This window comes from Syngnathus typhle, linkage group LG18 (genome assembly GCF_033458585.1).
Source record: "Syngnathus typhle isolate RoL2023-S1 ecotype Sweden linkage group LG18, RoL_Styp_1.0, whole genome shotgun sequence".
NCBI classification, from domain to species: Eukaryota; Metazoa; Chordata; class Actinopteri; order Syngnathiformes; family Syngnathidae; genus Syngnathus; species Syngnathus typhle.
In genome coordinates, this window is record NC_083755.1 from 5,301,295 (window position 1) to 5,319,947 (window position 18,653).

Here is an 18,653-nt window from a genome sequence, read left to right on the forward strand (position 1 = left end):
TACACAAATATATTTCAGTAAAGTGGCTAAATAAAATGAAAATATTCTGATTCATTTAAATTGAAAAAAATAAATAAGTGTTTAGATGTTTCAGGTGAAATTTTTCACTCAAAGAGAGAAAAGGTGTTGAAATGCAAAAATTGAAATACCGCTGATGTCCACAAGACGGCGCAAGTCACCTCTTGTGCCGTTAAATTAGTAGCGTAGAGTGAGAAGTAACCCGGAAGTGCGTCAACTTATACGCCCTTCTTGTAAATTCTTGTAAATTACGAAGCCACGTTTCATTTTGACATTAATACAGATTTTCATCATGAAAATAAATGCAAACACGTTATTGGAAGGACATAAAGTCATGTTGGTCCCGTACAATGCTGAGCACGTGCCAAGGTAATTGCAACTAAAACGTAACTCAAGAATATTGATAATTTATCCACAGAACAGAATGGTTAGGTCATCAAAGATGTACTGTGTTGTATAAAAAAAATGTTTTATATATATTTCCAACAGAGTCCATCAAGGTAGGTTTAAGGCAAGAATAAAAGGAAAGGAGGATGAATAGTCTTAAGTAAAGTTAGGAACTATGCAAGTAATTGGGTCTGAGCACGTAAGGATGGAAGGCAGAAAGGTAGGAAGGATGCATGAATCAAAAGTAGATCCTAGGAAAGGAAGAAAGGTCTGTAATTTATTGCTTTGTTTAGGTACCACGAGTGGATGAAGTCTGAGGAGCTGCAACAACTGACTGCTTCAGAACCTCTGACACTGGAGCAGGAATATGATATGCAACGCAGCTGGAGGGAAGACGCAGACAGTAAGTTGTTTGGCAAACCGAATTCTTGATCGATAGATTTTCACTGCCTGATGTCCGGTTTTCCCAGAGTGCACCTTCATCATCTTGGACAAACGGCGCTGGGCGGATTCTGGAGCAGAGGAGGTGCAATGCATGATTGGAGACGTCAACATCTTCCTGACCGACCCCACGGATCCTTCCCAGGCCGAACTGGAGATCATGATAGCAGGTCAAGAAAGAACCGAGATTTGCTTCTCGTGTCTCTCCTTACCTAATTTATTTTATTTACAGAGCCCAGTTACAGAGGGAAAGGCATCGGGAAGGAGGTGACACAAATGATGATGAATTATGGTGAGCTTTTACTGCATGGTTTTTTTTTAGGATGAAAAATAACACTTGAAATAAAAATTATAATGTGAGGGGAGGGGGCGTATTTTCAGATGAATTTATTAAAAAATAAGTTTTCACTGATGACTGCCTTGTCCACCACCAGGGGTCACTAAACTTGGTATCAGCAAATTCCAAGCCAAAATCGGCCTGGATAATGAAGTCAGCATTGCTCTGTTCAAGAAACTACAATTCCAACAGGTAAAATCTATATTAATAATTATAAATTTGGATAATGAGGTATTATCTTTTGAGATATTATTTTTTCTGTATTTTATCGAACGGTTTGCATGATGATTCCGTAGGTATCAGTGTGTCAGGTGTTCAAGGAGGTCACTTTGGAGACAGCGGTGGACGAGTCACTCCGCCGGATGCTGTTGCAGCAAGTAGGTCACATGACCGAGCGGGACTACCTGGCAGCTTGCGGCCGAAGACTGGAACCAAAGTCACAGACGGCCACGGACATTTCCAAGTGAGGTCTTTTGACAGAGGCGTGGAGTCAGCACGTTTATTTCAAGACGTGATCACATTGTAAGAAGAATGCTGCAAATTGGCGTGAGAAGACAGAATTTTTTTTTTATTTTATTTAAAAACAGACGGTTTTACAAAGAGCGACAATTCCATAGGAATTTTCACACGTTTTTGTCTCTCTGCGTCAACGACAAGCGGCCATCTTAATGAGAAAGATTCATTTCAAACCCAGTTTAGCTTTTAGACATTTGCATGGATTCCACAAAGTCCTTAACAGCCGCGGAGAGATTGCCGAGGAGCCGGTGGACGATGATTTCTTGCTCACGGGCCCAAGTCAGGCCCCGGTCCAGGGCGGCGTTCAATGCCACGCACACGTCCTCCCGCCGCAGCTCCGTCAGCCGGCAGGTGGCTGTCAGAAGGGCCATGCCGAGCAGCAGCAGGAGGAAGAGCTTGAAGAGAAGACCTAAGGCTGAGCGGCGAGGCTTTGACGCCGACACCGCTACGGTCTTTTTCCCTGCTGAAGTGACACAAAGACAGGAGATTGTTTTTAAAAACAATGGTTACCTGTTTTTTTTTTAAATGAAATATTTGGATGTATGCCTGATATTGACAACAGAAATAAATATATTGCCCCCATATATGAAAATGTTTTTGAGTAACATTTTTCTTCATCTAAAAGTATAGCCCCCAAAAATGTATTGACAAATATGAATTTACAATGCAAAAAAAAAAATTAACCTGTGGCAAGTCCATTCTTCTTCTTGCTCTTCTTCTCCTCGTTCTTCTTCTTCTGTTGCTGCTGCTGCTCCTGGACGGCGGCGGCAGCGGCCACCTGGGCGTTGTATTCCTTCCTCCGCTTTTCTTTCTCCTCTGCCTTCTCCCGCTTACGCGCCTCCTTCTCACGGGCCTCACGTTCCCGCTTCTTAGCCTCTCGTTTCCTCTCCAACTCTGATGGAAAAGACGTTTTTAAAACTTTCTAATATGTGAAAGATCAAACATTGTTTCCTGACCTTTCTCCCTCAAAAGTCGCTTCTCTCGTGCGAGGTCGGCCTCCTCCTGCAGCACCTGCATGTACTTCAAAACCTGACCCAAAAAACAACAACTTTTGACTAACTTGACATCTTTTGCTGTTTTTTTTTCTGCATTTCTTTTATACCTTAGTAGCACATTGCTTGCACTGCTTCTCATCCAGGCAATCTCCCGCCACTTTGTCCAGCCCCTCATCCAGAGGATTGTCCTTCAGATCCAACCACTTCAGACTCTGACAGCAAAAGAAAAAAAAACGGTGCTATTAGCTTAGCGACAATGAAAACTTTTGTCATATATGCGCTTCCACTCACCCGCAGCTGGGAGAAGCTAACAGGCAGCGTGATCAGCTTGTTGTTGTACAAATCCAAGTGCTGCAGACTGGTAAGGTTTCCAATGTCATCCGGCAAACAGGTCAGTTGGTTTTTGCTCAGGTCCAACTTCACCAAGTGGGTTAGGTTGCAGAACTCAGGCTGCCATGTGAAGAATACACAGGAAAATTAGTAGCCCGGGGGGTAGAGTTTCAACGCAAGGGTTATGAGTGACGTCAGAGAATTTTCAAGTGGGGGGTTTAAACCGGGGTTATAAATTTCAACACAATGTTACATAGACGATTTTATGCTGTTTTTTTTAACATTTCAGCAGATGAAAAAAATATTATACTAGAAAATTTACTCTTATTGCATTTTTAGAAAACAGTTCTAGGTTTTAAAAAATGCACTTACCGGCATAGAGGAGATGTTGTTGCATGACAAGTCCAAAAACGTCGCTTTGGTGAATAAAGCCTGTTGGTATTAAGTTATTATTCGTTTTTTTATATAGTTTTTTATTAATATTATGAGTGAATTTTGTAAGCTCACCCCTCACGCGCGTGAACTCACCAGCTCTTTGACAGGCACCTCGGTGAGGTTGCACAGACTCAAATCCATCTCCTTGTCATTTAGTTTATCTTTTAAATTAAACACTTTGTTGCTTTTACTCATTTTGCCTACCTGTGCAAACACGTAAAATGCATCAATTCACGGCTATTCGGTGGCATTTTTTTTAGTTAATGACGCACTCACCTGTTTATTACACCGTGTCAAAAATGTCTCGAAGCAAGGTTAGCGACAAAAAATGACAGGAATTCGTTGTAAATATAAGAAAAGTAACGTAAAATCAGGCGTTGAAGTGCACTGTAGTGCGAGTTTCGGGGCGACTCGGACATTGAATGAAAATCCACGTCACTGATTTGTGCCGCACAGGGGAGGCGGGTCAGCGAGCAGCACCCCCTACAGTATCGGAGGACACATTACACCCACCAAAAATTCATTTATTTAACAATTACTCCTTTTATAAATAGCATTTAATATATCAAAAGTGACTCTAAGTGTGTTTAAAAAAATAACGCAGCAAATTGCATTTGCGTGGATTACATTTTATAATTTCATAAATGGTGAACATAGATGCATGAATACAGTTTTTGTTTCAGGCATGCTTGTACTGTTAAAAAAACACGTATATTTTAAAGTAAATCTGCATCAAGCAATGGCATGCATATGCTATCTAAAGCCCGCTGTGGTATCGCTTTAATCAATCTTTTATTCTTGGTTTGTATGCCAAAAGAAGCTCAACACGGTTAAAAACAAAGACACAGCAGTGATGTAGATGATGAAAAAGATTCTGTTGATTTTCAAGGCGAGTCTGGTCCAGTAGCCGGGCTTGTTCTCTTTTTCCTTCCTGCTCTCGAGAAGCAGCGTGAGGGCCTTCATCAAGTCCCTCGTCTCGTTGGAGAGTCCCTCCAGAGAGTCGGACTCGGTCAGACGGCCATCCTGCAACGGATTTTTTGGGTTATTGTGAATATCTGACTGATAAAGAACATTTTGCAGAGTTATAGAAACCTTGATCATTTCAGGTGGATTTTCATCCGAGGACCCTTTACAGATGCATGCACAACTTTGTTTTTTCTTTGCTGCAAACAAACAAAATGAGATGAATCAGAATACCATGGAGCATATTATTGGAAAATCAATTTTCAAAACACCAAAACAAAAAGCCCTGTTCACCAGTAGCATTTTGATCCACGCTGACCGTGACATCCTCCCCGCCATTATCTTTTTCCATCAGGTACATGACAAAAATGGTCTCCAGCAGGCTGACCAGCATCAACGCAAAGATACCGATGCAGTAAACGGCTGAAGGGAGCAGACGTACGACGTCAATGAATATGAAAAGCGAGTCATTTTATGTTTCATTTCACATTTGGCTGACCTATGAGAGGGATTCTGTTGGATGAGCAGGGGAGGATCTCGTTGAGAATGAGCTGCATGACAGTGACGGCTAGCAGCACGGTCACCTTGAAGCTCAGCTTTTCGCCGCCCCTATCTGAGATGAAGAATGAGGCCAAGTCCAGGGCCAGGAAGAAGAGGAGAGGCAACAGGAAGTTGATGATGTACAACACCGGCCTCCTCTTCATGTTGATCTGTGACATCCCATTGGTGGTAAGGAAAAGTGATCCTCAAAGTGTATTTGTGACAAACTACTCACAGTATAAACAACTTGCTCGATCCCGAACTCGCTGCTGTTGTCGACAACGGTCGCGCTGACAAAGATCCACTCGTTCTGCGTGCGCATTCCCTCCCGTGACCACTGGGTGGCCTCGGCGGAGCTGATTGCATGAAGCAGCTGGAGTTCCTGCGCTGAGAGAAGTATCAGCAATACTCGAGTATTTATTGTTCTGAAGGTTTTTTTTACATTCACACAAAACAGATTTAGATTTGCCATATGTAACATTTTGGTGAGCCTTACATGAGTGGACCACAGACTTGAAGGTGAGTTTGCAGCTCTGGTGGTCAAAGGGGAACTGGTAGATGTCCAACTTGCACGTGCTGAGCAGTACATGGTTGTTTTGCATGACCACGAAGCCATCGTGGAAGATGGTGAGGTGAGGGCTCGGGGGGGCCTTGTCCTTCTCGATCCTGCATGGCAACATCACGCTGCAGATGTCAGGCATCAGAATTGTATCAAATTTTAGTTGAGGTTTAGGGTGGTTGGGTTACTGGGTTAGATTAGGATTTTAAGATTAGAATGTGAAGATGTTGGTTGTACTTACATTTCTTCAATGGTCAGATCTGGTTTCCAAAACAATTCGATAGGGGCAGAGATGTTCATAATCCCGCAAAACTGCTCAGGATCCCAAAAGATGTGATCATTGTACCAGCTCTGTGCAAGAAACACAATTAGAATAATTACCCCCAAAAAAGTCTGGCAATTTTTAAATCAACTTGAAAAAATGTTTTGAAAGAACCGTTAAAATCCAAACATAGGGAATGAAGGTCTGGTCAATTTCCCTCTGTTGACAAAAAAAAAAAAAACCCATTAACAATTGCATTCAAGAAAGGATAACCTACCCCCAATCTGCCAACCAAAAAAGCATTCCAGCCTTGGTTAATTATTCATCCAATATGATGGAAGCCACATATTACAGTTTAGAAAGCCATCAAGCAGCATCAGTGTCTGACTGATTAACCACAAAAGGATTTATGATGTCACCTGGCAACCACTGACTTAATTTACTGCATTTATCATTTAGTGAATAGCATCCCTTCCTCATATATACATATATTACCATTTTTAACACTTTAGATTGGTCAATAATTTGTAAAAATAACATATATATATATACAAATAAATACATTTCTCGAGATAAGTCAAGAAAAAGAAACTAACCACGTCTAGAATGGCGTATAGAATAAGCTGCAGCGAAACTAAAGTCGGCCTTTTGTAGTCTTTGACCGGCCTCGTCATCTTGTACAAAGTCGTTTGTGTGGTCAAGTTGAGATGATTCAACACATCATGGTAAGAACACACTTGCTCCGAGGATTCCACTCCTGCATAGCATGTCAACATTTGGCTAAATATATTCCAAGAACAATACAATAAAAATAAAAAGCATCATAAACTCACCTGTGAGGAAGAGCATGAAAAAGAAGATGAGTCCAGAAGCTGGCATCATGATGTAGTGATTTGTGAGAATGTTCTCTTCGGTAGCTGCGGATTTAGAAGAAAAAAAAAAGAAAAATGGGCTGGACCACATTTAATTCCCACATGTCCAAAATGGAAATGCAATCATTCGTGGCGCCAGTAGATGCTCATTGCCTTCTCGTTAATGGTCATATCGATCCCTCTCTGTCTGACTGACCACTTTAATCACAGTTTGATAATAAAAAATTATAATTGTATTTTATTGTGGTCAATGCAAGACTGGCCGTGTTGTTTTGACAATCAAACATAAGGAAGTGATCAACTTTTTTGAAATTAGAGGCAGTGTTACAAATGTTATTTTTTAATATGATCAATTATATAATTCTGAATTAATCATAATCTTCATCGATAATTATGGCCCATCATAAAATGAACATACAACCGTTGCTTTCTGTCGGCGTAAATCAGGTTTAAAGGACTTGAAGTTCAATTTATGTTTTATTCGTTTTTAGAAATTTAGTTTGAAACATGATACTGTGTCGCCGTCTTGTGGCCACAATCGGAATTACGCAAACACGGAATTACAATGCAGGGTGGATTACTGTATTGTAAATCATAGATCCTCATTGAAATCAATTATGCACAACAGAATCTGTGCATTTGATGATAACCTTGCACTTGAACCAGCACAGCATTACTTTAATAGAAACATCACAGCTAAAATATGAAAATAATAATAATACTTTCAAACTCGATTGGTCAGTTGCAAAAAAAAAAAAAAAAAGAAACCAACAACTTTATTTTCCGTCTCACGTTCACGCCTACAATCCTACAAAAAATTCGGATTCACGACACATTCAGTCTGTGACCGATCATGTGACAGCTCGGGAAATTGAGGGCCACTTGACACCTAAAAAGACGCGAGACCAGCCACCTGGATGGATCATGCTTCAACTTCAGCCTCATGCAACGTTACGTCGCCTAGGAAACGGCTAATAGTGCATTAATATCCCTTTACAACCAGCTACAGTACGTGAGTTAAGTGTTGAGCATGTGTAAACCTTTACAAATGTTTCAGAGTTAAATCCACATTCTAATTAACAACACAGTGCTTTGCAGCGGATAAAAACACAAATCAACATTGAGAAGAGGTTAACTAAAAAAATACAATACAAGAGCAAAAAAAATAATAAAATTTAGCCGTTCAGTGCAAACTGATGAGAAGATGAAGCCTTTTATTATTGCTGGGTGGTGGCTTCAAGAGTTGCACTGCAACAATACTGACATGCTAATACGGCTGGGTGGGCGGGGCTTAATTCCAGTTCATTGATGTAGCCAGGGATGGGCATAATCATCACGATCCAAATGTTAAATGTTTCAGTATATATATTTGTATTTGATATAATTTGCTTTTCTCCGAAATCTCCAAAACGAAGCTGAATGGCAAAATCATCAGGTTATCAATCAGGTTTCATCTTGCAAGAGTCCAAATACCGGTTTTAATTAGTGGTCAATTTACTTCTTGTTAGAGAAGAGCAAATTGTACAAAAGCATTAAAATTTTCCCGGTTCAACCCAAATTCACCTTGAGAGATTATATTGCATTTTAGATTCATCCTAAAATGTATCAATTCGTTTTTAGGAGTACTGTATATCAATGAATTGATTATTTGCATGCTAATTTTCCACATAATGACGGAAAAAGATGCCCATCCAGCCCTTCTGGGTTCCTACATTCGTTTAATGTTCAGCTCCATGTCTGCTTTTGTTCGTCCAGAGAGGAGCAGCACTGAAATCGCCCACCTGACATTGTAATTGATCACAGTAACCCCTGACTGATTAGCTGGTGGTGGTGGAGCAGCAGCAACTTCTACATAAAGTCACAACATGAAACTGTCACAGGTAAGTTAGATCTATGAGTAATAAATAACAACAGACCGGGGGGGGGGGGGGGGGGGGGAATATTTTGAAAAGTGCTCAGATAATGCCTCATTGGAGAAGAACCTGGAGGTGGTGGTGGTGGTAGAATTCCCTGCTCAGCCGTTATCCAGTAATGAAGCACTGAGTAGGAAGTGCAAGTAGTAGTCGTAGTAGTTGTGTTTAGGTGTGTGTGTGTGTATGAGCGCGCTACACAATGAGGGGTCCACGGCGGGGGTGTTTGGGACTCTGGCCCTCCCGGTTCTCCACCCCTTGTTCCTCCCGGTTGCTGGTGGAGTCCAAAACGGGTCTGTAGCCGCCATGATACATCAAACCTGAACGAGAGATGACAAATGGAAAAAGACGATGCTGTTTAAGTTAAGAGAAAATAAACGTACAATTAAGTTAAGCTAAGACCCAAAATTAAAAAAAAATAATAATATTGAAGAGCAGTTGTCAGATCTCGAGTCTCAGCCAACACTGCATACCTAGTCCTCAATATGTACTGGGCACGACTCCTCATCTTTCCATCCAAAAGAAGGCGAGAGAAGGGGAAGAAAGGGAAGGGAGGAGGAGAATACGGGATGGGAGGAATTCACAGGAAGAAGGGAGAGATAACAGAAGACGTTTTACGACACAAAGAGAGAGACGACATTTGAGCTAAAAAAAAAAAACGCAACACATGGGGAAGGAAAATGGCTTTGTGAAGAAGATGGCGGACGTCAAGGCGAATGTTCATACAAAGCAAATGAACACACTTGACGGAGAACATGCATGTATGAAGCACACATGAACACAAACACATCAGGGCTTAAGGATGGAGGGAGCGCGCAGTTACTTGGTATCAACAAGCAATAAAGCAGCAAAGGAAAGAACTGACTACTAGGAGCCTGCGTTAGCCTCTGCCGCCATTCTTTCTCCCTTGTGTTAGCCTAGCAAGCTAACTTGGAGCATCGCTTCTGGTCGGCGTCCACTCACCGGCAAATCGGCCGTCAGGAGCCTGCTCATTGTCCAAGCCCAAAGAGGGCGTGTCACACAGGGCCACGCCCTGATTGTTATTGGCCAACTCGGGACACCTGCTCCGCCCACCTGCAAGCGAGGGCATAGGTCAAACAAGAGCAGCCAAGCACAGCGGGCGGGGCACGGGGGACAGGCGGGAAGGGAGGTGGTCGGCCATGCGAGAATGAAGCATTGCTGAATGTGTTGCGCTTCGTGGTGTTTTGGTTTTTGCAATGTGCACTACCGCCACCAACAGGATTGGAGGGGAACTGCATTGACCGTGGCTTTATTTTTAGTTTTTTGTACAACGTGTCAATGTGTACCTTTGCCATTGGATGGCGAGGAGCGGTCCTCTTCTGTGACATCATTTCCCTAAGAAAACAAAGCTGAAATAAAAAGTTTCCATGACGTACTCATGCGAGTCATTATAGGCCAGTCACCTCAGAGTCCTGCTCATCGACAGCCACGGAATAATTCAATTCTGTTGACTCCTTGGAAAAGGGAGAGGATCAGAAATCAATGAAAACAAAATGACTATAGAGGTCAAAGGTCTTTTTTTTTTTTTTTTTTAACTTGGGCTGGCAGTGAATGAGATTTTAATTGCTATCAGAAATTGTATTTGAATTTTTTACCCCTTCCAGCTGCGAGGGTCCTCGGCTCTCCATGCGGGTGTCCCGGTTCTCCTCGCCCTGGGCGTCAAGCCCCTCCTGGCCCCCCCCGGGCTCGCCGTCCGCCCCAGCCAGGTAGGACCCTGACATGGAGGACATGGTGTCAGTGCTGATGTGGGAGTGCTGCGAGTGGGACGAGGCCATGGACATCACTGACTGGGCCAGGCTGCTGCTCACTGGGTCTGGCAGACACACGGAGACACACATCACGGTCCGACGCCGTCTTTAAAAAAATCCTCCCATCGGATCCGCTCAATGCCGCGATGGCACCGTCTTATAATTTATTCATGTTAAAACGCTCCGTGAACCGGACGGAGGGTTTTACTTTCCACATTTTGTCTCCATTTCAGAAATATACAACTTGCCCTCTACGACTCAAACGTGATTGGTCGATACTACTGAAATGGAAACCGTTCGATCTTGGAATCTTCTTCCCTACTTCTGCTTTTGACACGCGATAAAGTATTTGTAGAGATAGCAGCTTCCTTTGTGAGATGTCTTTTCATGGAGTACGTTTTGTGTTACCTTCAGGGGAAGTGATAGTGGAGGAGAGCGGCGTTCCAGTGCACGGCGACTGGTCGATAGCCCCGGAGGAGGAGAGAGTTAGATTTTCACTGTCTGGTGTGACGCCACACTGTAAAACCAAAGCGGTCGTTGTAACAGGAGCTTCCGACCTGACGAAACATCTGTAAAAATATACACACCTCCTGCGGATCCACCGCAAGTTTGTGGCGACGAGCTTCTAATTCACTACAGGACTTCTCATCCTCCTCCTCGGGAAGCACTGAGGAATTCTGGGAAAGCGACCTAAAATACGCAGACCTGCGGTTTAGATCGGCTTCAAAGAAGTAGAAAAAATAAATAATGACATTCACTCACTTGGAACCGCTTTTCTTGAGTTTGAGCCCCTGACTTGAGTTGGAGTGCTCCAGAGGGGATATAGAACGGGCCGCCGCCGGGTGGGCTTCGCTACCGTACGTGGGCAGCGCCCCTGACCCGTGACTGGGGCCGGAGTGAAGGGGGGGCTCCACGGAGGATGTAGCAAGGGGGCCGTTGAGAGCCTCCAGCAGGGACACGGCCTCGTAACCCGGGGGGATGTGCTCGGATGCCTTCAAAGAAAAAAAACAAATGGTCACTCAAATCCGTGTCCAAAGGTTAGCTCATATTAGCCGTACCGAGTGTTCCTCCGAGTCTGACGTCTGTGAAGTGATGACGGGGTTAAAGCTGGTCGGCGTCAAAGGACTGAGTTTCTTCCTCATCGCTCGGATCTGCAGCAGAGCTCTGAAGGCTAAAAAAAAACAAAAAAAAAGAGTATGGGAATGTTTGGCAAAAGAGCACCTCCCCGTATTTGCAAGCGTGGACTCACGCAGTCTGCAGATGGGACAGCAGTTAGCTTGATAGCGCAACGTGTCGGCGCAGGCGTTGCAGAGACACAAGTGCCTGCACGGCAGGATGAGAGTGTCGCGCACGTCTGACAGACACACCACGCACTCTGCGCTGTTGTCACTGATTTCGTCATCGGCAACCTGGAGATGAATGGAACCCCGTTGGTCGTATCAGCTCACGCAAGCAGAAGAAAAAAAAAGGACCCTCTCGTCACGTTTACCTTTGATTCTTGGCTGTTGTATTTGTTCTCGATCCCGTAGATCTCCTGCAGAAGATAACTCACTCCATCCACCTGGGGAATGGAAGACAAAGAAATGATGTCACGTCTCCAGGGGGATATCAAAAACCCATTTGACAGGTGCTCACCACTTGTTTCTGCTTCAGAGGCTTCACACAGTAGCTGCCATCCATGTGCTGCCATAAAAAAAACAGACTATGAGGAATTCAACTTCATCTTCAAAGACCTTGTTGCAATCGAGTTTACCTTCTCAAACGTGGCCAGCAGGATGTGAGAGTGGCCCAGATGTTCTGCGTGGAGAAAAACACAAAGACTTTCACTCACAATGTCATTTGAAGCCACAGGTCGGCGTCGGAGCGGAACTCACCGTCGCTCTCGTCGACCACGGCCTGCACCACCATGGGGAAGATCTCCCTCTCCATGTCAAAAAGCAACTGAGGAGTACAAACAAGGGACGTGGGTACTTTAGCACACACGGCGGAGATCTTTGTCTTCCGTAAAGTGTATCACCTCTTCGTCCGCCCACTCGCTGAGGTTGACGGTGTGCGAGGGAAGACAGAACTGCTGGCTCACCCCCTTCTTGAAGTGCACCGTCTCCGACTGCAGAGAGCTGTCCTGGGGCAAGTAGCTAAAGGGAACCAACATAAATCCAAAATTCAAGCTCCACCACCGTGTTCTCTCTCCTTATCTCAGAACCTACACTGGCACGCCGTTGTGAAACTCCTCTATGGCCTGGTAGTAGATGGTGATGGCCACCTGCGTGTCGGCATCGAAAGTGAACTCCACGTTGTAGCAGGCCCGCTGCTTGCCCGCCTCGTCGTCGCCGGGCAATTTCAGGTCCTCGCTGCATCTGCAAGGTAAGAGCAACAACTTGCAGTTGATGCTAGCTCGACACTTTTTGCAAACAGCCTTTTTTGCTAACTCAATTCCAAAGCCTCGAGTTAGCGGTTGCTGTTCGTTCTTAGTCAGCATTTCTGCAAGGGGAGGGGGGGGGGGGGGGTTGTGTTACAACGTACCGTACAAGCCGCAGTGTGTCCTTGCGGATGTTTATAAGGCTCCGTAGCGTCTTCACCGGTTCCTGAGGTGGAGGGGCTGCGTATGGGAACTGAAAGCATTTGAGTCAGTTTAATAAAGCCACAAGCTGCTGACTGTGCAAAAAAAAAGGAGGACCAATCTAGGATGTGGCAACATAACTCCACACACTACGCAATATCCATGTGCGGCGTTACACATCTGGAGCTCGGTGAGAGTCGTGCTCGTAAAACACACACGAGCCTTTCAGTAGACGACAGTGGAGGGCTTATTAGAAATGTCACAGCGGCCATTCATGCTTGTGTATATGAAACAGCTTTTGTAAACACTCGATTCCTTATGGGAGATTATTGCCTGTGAGGGAATCTGTGTGTGTGTGTGTGTTTCTAAATATAGCTTGTCCGTGATCGTTTTTGCAAGAGAGCCAGAGTGCAATAACTCAAGCCGGGTTTATGATTTTACCACGCCATCTGCTCACAAGCCACCGAGCGTTATATAACGTCTCATTCAAAGAGGGATGAAAAAGGGGGAGAAATGATTTTTGGTGAATTCTGAGCCCGCGGGAGGATTTAAATGGTCTCATAATCGGGGAGGAAAAACACTACTGCTAATTTTAGCCTGAGTCTAGACATAAACAAGACCACAAGGTTGACTTTAAAATGTGAGTTTTTGGTGACGCAATCGAGACCCCCCCCCGCAGGTAGACGGACGCCTCATTGCGTGACATTTTTAATTACACTGATAAATTTGCGTAAATTGCAATCGGGCAGAATGTGGAAGTGTGGACGAGTGAGTTTGCGTACTGCGCGTTAAAAGTCATCAAGTGGATTGTGTCAAATGAATAATAAAAAAAACCAAATATATCAGATTGATTTGATGATTTTATAGACTTTTTTTTTTTTTTAAATGGTCGTAACAATTCAAGGATAGCGAGCTAAATTGACTTTACAAGTTACAGTGAGAATACTCACCGCTACTGGTCTGGTCCCGAGGAAATTAAGATCTGTGTTTTCTCCAAACAGGTAACCTTCCGGGTGGGTTGAGTCAAACTTCTCTCCACCCATGATGAAGTGGCTGGCGAAGTAACTTCCTGTGGACCCAGATGAGAGATTGCAAAATGAAGATTGACAGTACAGACCTCCAAATTTGACTTGTAAAATATTCACATGTATTTTTTTTTTGCGGTGCAGCTGGCTTTGAATCATGACAAGAATATAATAGTAACAATTCGAATAAATATTTGACAGGCTGTGGGAGGTGTGGATCGAGTCTGACACCTTCAAGACTTGTTTCACATGCCTGCAGACTAGAACAAGAGTGAATGACAGCTCCTGAAGCAGGTCAGCAGCTTTGTCACCAGATCCCGCTGTGAGGAACTGGGTCTGACAGATCAGTTTCATCGACAACCTTCGTTCTTCTAACACTGACGAGATGATGAGAAACAATGATTTGCCATAGAATTACATTTTAATAGGGGCATATTATTGGAACATTTAATTTATTTATAAGCCAACAAAGGAAAATTAAGAAAATATTCGGTTCTGTATCCACGTGATGGGGGGGGGGGGGGTCTCTTATGGGGTCCCATTCAAGCTAGGACCGCCACTGATTGCACGGGGTAGGTGAGAGAGAACTGTTTGTAATATTTCATGAAATGCAAAGATCTTATGCAGGTGACGTTTTATTTTTGTTACCTTTACAGACACACAGGAGGTTTGTGTTCCATTCACCAATTATTATTATTATTTACAGTAACTGTAAAGCAATTTTACACTCCAAAAATATCCCACGCTATGTCATGTTGGCCTTGAAGGCTTCTCAGTAGCTCTTTTCCAGCTTCTCAGCAGCATCATGTTGGTTTTACTTTTTCAACATTTTAGCGCAAAACACAATCCGCTGCAATACGCTGTGCAGGGTGGTAAACACACACTCCAATACACGCTCACATACACACCCATTGGGCTGACCTGTTGTTAGTGTCTTACCAGATTTCGGTGGATAACGGTACACCGAATTTGATGGAATATCCACTTCTTCCACGCCTATGTTTTGTCTGCTCGCGAAAGCCCCCATCTCCAGTCAAATGACGGTAATAAAAACCAAATGGACATTCAAGGTTCGCTTTGTCGAACCCCCTCGATGACGATTACTTCGACTCATTTAATCCGCTTGATCCTTGTCTATATCCATTTCTTGTAAAAAAAAATAATAATAAAAAGAGATCGATCTCCCCCTTCTATACCGTGGATGCGACCGTCCCGGGGATTTTCGACCGGTCCGCTGGTTGTTTGTTCTCGCCGGTCAACGGTGGAGCTCGGTTGGTTAGTTGAAGGGGGTAGGGGGAGCAGAAATCGTGGGATTCCCTTTAAAAATAATAATTTGGACTTTTAAAGCACCAAAAAGCAGCAGTGCGTCGATGCTGTCAGAGGGCTGTGGATCCTGTGACGTCACAAAATCTGGACCCTGGTTTTGGCGCAGTAACCCCCCCCCCCTTTCTCTCTCTCTTAGCAGCTAGCATAGCCACCTCATATGTAGTAGCCTAAGCCCCCCCCACACGGCGAAGACTGCAATGCAGGGACAGCATGCATGTAGCAGTAAAACACTACCGAGAGAAACTTAACTTGATCTACTTGTGCAAATAATTGTCTCTTATATGTAGTAAAAGCTAAATAAAAATGTATGATTTGGTTTTATTGCTTGGGTAATGTGAAAAGTTGCTATATCTAGCAACAACGGTGCTAAGTATCGGCAGGTTATAGCCATGTAACCTCCTCGCCACAAGGGGGTGGTGAAGCGCATCCAGGGGTGCGAACGCGTGAGGCTATCAGCCAATCAGAGAAGGCCACCACGGGCGGGGAAGAAAGAGAGGAAGCTTTGTCGCCGCCATTTCGCGTACTGGTATAGCACGGATCTAGTTGCGCACATGTGCGCGGTTCAAACTTAACTTCGGATTTGAGTCTCACTAGGATTCCAGAACCACCGTCGACTTGTTATTTTATAGCTAAAAGTATTTTTTTTGTTAGTGGAGGTCGGTTGGTTCTGCACAGAAAATGAGTTATGGTAGGCCGCCGCCAGACGTGGAGGGGATGACCTCCCTCAAAGTGGACAACCTGACATACCGGACCTCGCCGGAGACGCTCCGCCGCGTATTCGAGAAGTACGGCCGGGTCGGCGATGTGTACATCCCGCGGGACAGGTACACTAAAGAGAGCCGCGGCTTCGCCTTCGTGCGCTTCTTCGACAAGCGTGACGCCGAGGACGCGATGGACGCCATGGATGGAGCCCTCCTCGACGGCCGCGAGCTCCGCGTGCAGATGGCCCGCTACGGCCGTCCGCCAGACTCTATGTACAGCCGGAGAGGAGCTCCACAGCGACGGTACGAAGGTTAAATTAAGATCGTAATTGAGTTATGCAGTGAAATTGTCACGTGCTAAATTGTGGTTTACTAGGTCGCCGTTTCCGGTAACGTTCTTTTAATTCAATGTTTTGTAAACGTTAGCCGCCATTTTGTTTTCCTCGGAACGTGCATCGTTAGTAGAAGACATCTAGCTCTATTGTTTTTATGTACTAATCAAATGGTAAATAAACAGTTGCAGTTTTTCCTTATGACTTTGCCCTCTGCAGGCTACAATAAAGCAATAATTAAGATGGAATGTCATTCACTGTTTCTCTTTGCAGACGTTCAGCGAGCCCCCGTCGCCGCAGACGCAGCCGTTCCAGGAGCCGTTCCCGATCCAGGAGTCGTCGTCGTTACTCCCGTTCCAGGTCCCGGTCCTACTCCAGATCCAGGTCCCGCTCCAAGTCTAAATCCAAGTCCAGGACCCCAAGGCGTAGCAAGTCCAAGTCCCCCTCCAGGTCAAAGAGCCAAACCCCTGCCTCCAACCGCGGTTCCAGATCCAGGTCCAAGTCCAAGAGCCGACCCAAGTCTCCAGAGGACAACGGGACGGAGCCTTAGCGCCAAACTGGATGCGACGTGATGGTATATAGTGAGATGGGTTGAATGTCATGAATACATGCGTGATTAGATGTTTAGTATTCTGCTCTCTTAAGGTTGCACTTTCAAATTTTATACAAGCAACCAAGTCAGCAGAATTATGTCTAATTCAAAACTACAACAAACATACAATTTGGCTCTAGCGTGCGCGTTGTCACAGTGATCCCAAACACACGCTTAAGAGGGATTGAATTTGGCTCGTATGAGTAAATATGGGTGTGCTTCACTCCAAACGTTCACTTAATGTGAAATTCTTTCCTCCAAGCTGCTGAGTCCTGTTTGCAAAGAGAGGAGGAGCAGGAGATGGGGGTGTGGCAGTGTGAGAGCAGTTATAGTGTGTGAGCTGGCCATGTCACCTGCCCATTGCTGGGGGGGGCCACGGCGGTTGCTCGGGAGCAGGTCACCCAGGCAGCGCCTGGTTGTTCAGGAGCAGGTCGTCATGGCGGCGCTGCAGGCCTGTCAGTTGGTGTTTGAGGCGGTGTGGTGAGGTACGTTCGCGGGGAACGGGGGCGGACCCTCCACCCGCCGCCTGCGCTTTGCCCTCCTGCCTTTCGACCCAAAGGTTTGTTTGAAAGTAATGCCCCCGGTACCAGTCCTGTGTAGAGCTAGTCTTTGGGGATGTGGTACCACGGAAGGTGCGTAAACATACATGAGGTGTATTCGTAGAATGTCAATGCACGGGTCGGGAGTTACGATGGGGTCTCTTTAGATTTCCTTTCTAACTCTGTTCTATCTTTTCTTGCAGATCTCTCGGATGTCAGCTACTTTTTGTTGAGGACGTCAGGATGAGTCTCGCCATGCACAAGGGGACTCCACTTTTGCCACTGAAAGATAATTGAAAGGTTATTTGGAACTTTGTCTAAACATTTTCAAAATAGTTCATTTTACTTGCGCAACCTATATAAATGTCATGTTGGTTGTCTGCAAAGTTGAGCATCTCAAAATAAATGTGTGTTTTTGTTCCCTCTTATAGCTGGTTTTATTTTTGAATTTATACTCTCCAATAAACCTTTTTGGAGTTAATTTCTGTAATGAAGACCTTGTCATCTTCTCTTGGCAGGAGGTTGTCAATTAAAAATATTGGTTTGTTACCCCACTCAATTGGACAGATATGTATCATATGTAATCAATGGGTTTTCATTTTTCTTGATGACATTTTGTTCTCCTGTCAACTCTTGCTGTCTGGTTAAGGTTGCTTCCTATGACTCTAACCCTCTTTCTTGTGTATCTTTTGTGCACTAGGCGCAGTTGTGTAGCAGTTGAGTAATGCTGGTTAGCTGTTAAGATGCGGTGCAGTGCAGTGGTGACATGGTGTGGCGTGTTGCGGTGCTGAGTGCCCGGTCACTGTTCCGGGGCGCTCGACCCTCCGCTGCTGTTTGCCGGTTTGTAAGGTCACAGTTGTTGCAGATCACCTTCCGTCCCCGTGTCCTTGTTGATTCCCACCCTCTTCACCCCCCTCCATGTCTGGTTCATCACTTGCTTTTTTTAGGGGGTGTGGGTCCAGTGGGGCTCACATTTGAAGGGTTTACTATTAAGAAAAACAGTGGGGGCTGCTGCACCCCCTTCATTAATTTTTTTGTGCTACGCATTCCCCGTTAACCTCTGTTTTTGTGCATTTTCTTTAGGTGAATGCTAATAAATGTAATTGAAAGTAGGTTGGTTGTGTGTTTATTTTGAAGTGTAGCAATTTATTGGTATTGTTTTGACATGGGTTTGTTTTTACATTCATACTATACCCTACTATTTATACATACTAAATAAAATATCAAAATTGCCATTGGCACAA

The 18,653-nt window shown here is 44.6% G+C and overlaps 5 protein-coding genes across 13 annotated transcripts; 2 read left to right on the plus strand and 3 right to left on the minus strand.

Annotated features, from left to right (window-relative positions):
- The first annotated feature begins 213 nt into the window (after positions 1-213).
- nat9 (N-acetyltransferase 9 (GCN5-related, putative)) lies at positions 214-2,291 on the plus strand. The gene is made up of 6 exons (XM_061264832.1): positions 214-387; positions 699-808; positions 876-1,016; positions 1,079-1,138; positions 1,281-1,375; positions 1,480-2,291. The coding sequence occupies exons 1-6, from the start codon at positions 311-313 to the stop codon at positions 1,648-1,650; spliced, it is 654 nt and encodes a 217-aa protein (XP_061120816.1). The 5' UTR covers positions 214-310; the 3' UTR covers positions 1,651-2,291.
- Positions 1,725-3,910, minus strand: lrrc59 (leucine rich repeat containing 59). Of its 2 annotated transcripts, none has more exons than XM_061264830.1 (8): positions 3,736-3,910; positions 3,553-3,659; positions 3,397-3,456; positions 2,986-3,144; positions 2,802-2,906; positions 2,656-2,728; positions 2,384-2,593; positions 1,725-2,162 (listed from the first exon to the last, which is right to left on the minus strand). In XM_061264830.1, exons 2-8 carry the CDS (start codon positions 3,652-3,654, stop codon positions 1,879-1,881), a joined length of 993 nt encoding a protein of 330 aa, XP_061120814.1. In that variant the 5' UTR covers positions 3,655-3,659; positions 3,736-3,910; the 3' UTR covers positions 1,725-1,878. The 2 variants fall into 2 exon arrangements, with proteins under 2 accessions (XP_061120814.1, XP_061120813.1); XM_061264829.1 differs by having other exon boundaries at positions 3,553-3,663.
- Positions 3,911-4,094: 184 nt separating this feature from the next.
- On the minus strand, positions 4,095-6,690 carry LOC133143103 (5-hydroxytryptamine receptor 3A-like). The gene is made up of 10 exons (XM_061264861.1): positions 6,617-6,690; positions 6,380-6,540; positions 5,958-6,002; positions 5,763-5,872; positions 5,459-5,628; positions 5,198-5,349; positions 4,922-5,132; positions 4,717-4,845; positions 4,552-4,622; positions 4,095-4,482 (listed from the first exon to the last, which is right to left on the minus strand). The coding sequence occupies exons 1-10, from the start codon at positions 6,663-6,665 to the stop codon at positions 4,252-4,254; spliced, it is 1,329 nt and encodes a 442-aa protein (XP_061120845.1). The 5' UTR covers positions 6,666-6,690; the 3' UTR covers positions 4,095-4,251.
- Positions 6,691-7,113: 423 nt separating this feature from the next.
- rnf157 (ring finger protein 157) lies at positions 7,114-15,638 on the minus strand. 5 transcript variants are annotated; one of them, XM_061304648.1, is made up of 20 exons: positions 14,859-15,417; positions 14,151-14,296; positions 13,845-13,963; positions 12,858-12,946; positions 12,542-12,691; positions 12,352-12,469; positions 12,209-12,275; positions 12,088-12,131; positions 11,970-12,017; positions 11,824-11,895; positions 11,584-11,743; positions 11,393-11,505; positions 11,097-11,326; positions 10,922-11,024; positions 10,743-10,851; positions 10,182-10,399; positions 9,990-10,040; positions 9,873-9,921; positions 9,529-9,639; positions 7,114-8,885 (listed from the first exon to the last, which is right to left on the minus strand). In XM_061304648.1, exons 3-20 carry the CDS (start codon positions 13,935-13,937, stop codon positions 8,761-8,763), a joined length of 1,950 nt encoding a protein of 649 aa, XP_061160632.1. In that variant the 5' UTR covers positions 13,938-13,963; positions 14,151-14,296; positions 14,859-15,417; the 3' UTR covers positions 7,114-8,760. The 5 variants fall into 5 exon arrangements, with proteins under 5 accessions (XP_061160632.1, XP_061160629.1, XP_061160627.1 ...); XM_061304644.1 differs by lacking the exon at positions 14,151-14,296 and adding an exon at positions 9,039-9,073 and having other exon boundaries at positions 8,747-8,885; positions 14,859-15,638; XM_061304645.1 differs by lacking the exon at positions 14,151-14,296 and having other exon boundaries at positions 10,182-10,300; positions 14,859-15,418.
- Positions 15,639-15,719: 81 nt separating this feature from the next.
- On the plus strand, positions 15,720-18,521 carry srsf2a (serine and arginine rich splicing factor 2a). Of its 4 annotated transcripts, XR_009718762.1 has the most exons (4): positions 15,721-16,249; positions 16,552-16,852; positions 17,613-17,709; positions 18,110-18,521. XR_009718762.1 is itself a non-coding variant. In XM_061304654.1 (3 exons), exons 1-2 carry the CDS (start codon positions 15,924-15,926, stop codon positions 16,826-16,828), a joined length of 603 nt encoding a protein of 200 aa, XP_061160638.1. In that variant the 5' UTR covers positions 15,720-15,923; the 3' UTR covers positions 16,829-16,852; positions 17,133-18,521. The 4 variants fall into 4 exon arrangements, 3 of the variants coding, with proteins under 3 accessions (XP_061160638.1, XP_061160637.1, XP_061160636.1); XM_061304654.1 differs by having other exon boundaries at positions 15,720-16,249; positions 17,133-18,521; XM_061304653.1 differs by having other exon boundaries at positions 17,613-18,521.
- Positions 18,522-18,653: the final 132 nt, after the last annotated feature.

Bases quoted from the DNA above. Each gene is read 5' to 3' on its own strand.
- nat9 (XM_061264832.1), top strand. From the start codon at position 311: ATGAAAATAAATGCAAACACGTTATTGGAAGGACATAAAGTCATGTTG. The intron at 388-698 runs GTAATTGCAACT...TGCTTTGTTTAG, and splicing joins AATGCTGAGCACGTGCCAAG to GTACCACGAGTGGATGAAGT. The intron at 1,139-1,280 runs GTGAGCTTTTAC...GTCCACCACCAG, and splicing joins ACAAATGATGATGAATTATG to GGGTCACTAAACTTGGTATC.
- lrrc59 (XM_061264830.1), bottom strand. From the start codon at position 3,654: ATGAGTAAAAGCAACAAAGTGTTTAATTTAAAAGATAAACTAAATGAC. The intron at 3,145-3,396 runs GTAAGTGCATTT...TTCACATGGCAG, and splicing joins ACAACATCTCCTCTATGCCG to CCTGAGTTCTGCAACCTAAC. The intron at 2,594-2,655 runs GTCAGGAAACAA...CTTTTCCATCAG, and splicing joins GCGACTTTTGAGGGAGAAAG to AGTTGGAGAGGAAACGAGAG.
- srsf2a (XM_061304654.1), top strand. From the start codon at position 15,924: ATGAGTTATGGTAGGCCGCCGCCAGACGTGGAGGGGATGACCTCCCTC. The intron at 16,250-16,551 runs GTACGAAGGTTA...TTCTCTTTGCAG, and splicing joins AGAGGAGCTCCACAGCGACG to ACGTTCAGCGAGCCCCCGTC.
- rnf157 (XM_061304643.1), bottom strand. From the start codon at position 14,946: ATGGGGGCTTTCGCGAGCAGACAAAACATAGGCGTGGAAGAAGTGGAT. The intron at 11,506-11,583 runs GTGAGTCCACGC...GTTTTTTTTTAG, and splicing joins CTGTCCCATCTGCAGACTGC to CCTTCAGAGCTCTGCTGCAG. The intron at 9,640-9,872 runs GTACACATTGAC...CCTCGCTTGCAG, and splicing joins CTCGCCATCCAATGGCAAAG to GTGGGCGGAGCAGGTGTCCC.
- LOC133143103 (XM_061264861.1), bottom strand. From the start codon at position 6,665: ATGATGCCAGCTTCTGGACTCATCTTCTTTTTCATGCTCTTCCTCACA. The intron at 4,846-4,921 runs GTCAGCCAAATG...TGCTCCCTTCAG, and splicing joins CAACAGAATCCCTCTCATAG to CCGTTTACTGCATCGGTATC. The intron at 4,623-4,716 runs GTGAACAGGGCT...GTTTGTTTGCAG, and splicing joins CGTGGATCAAAATGCTACTG to CAAAGAAAAAACAAAGTTGT.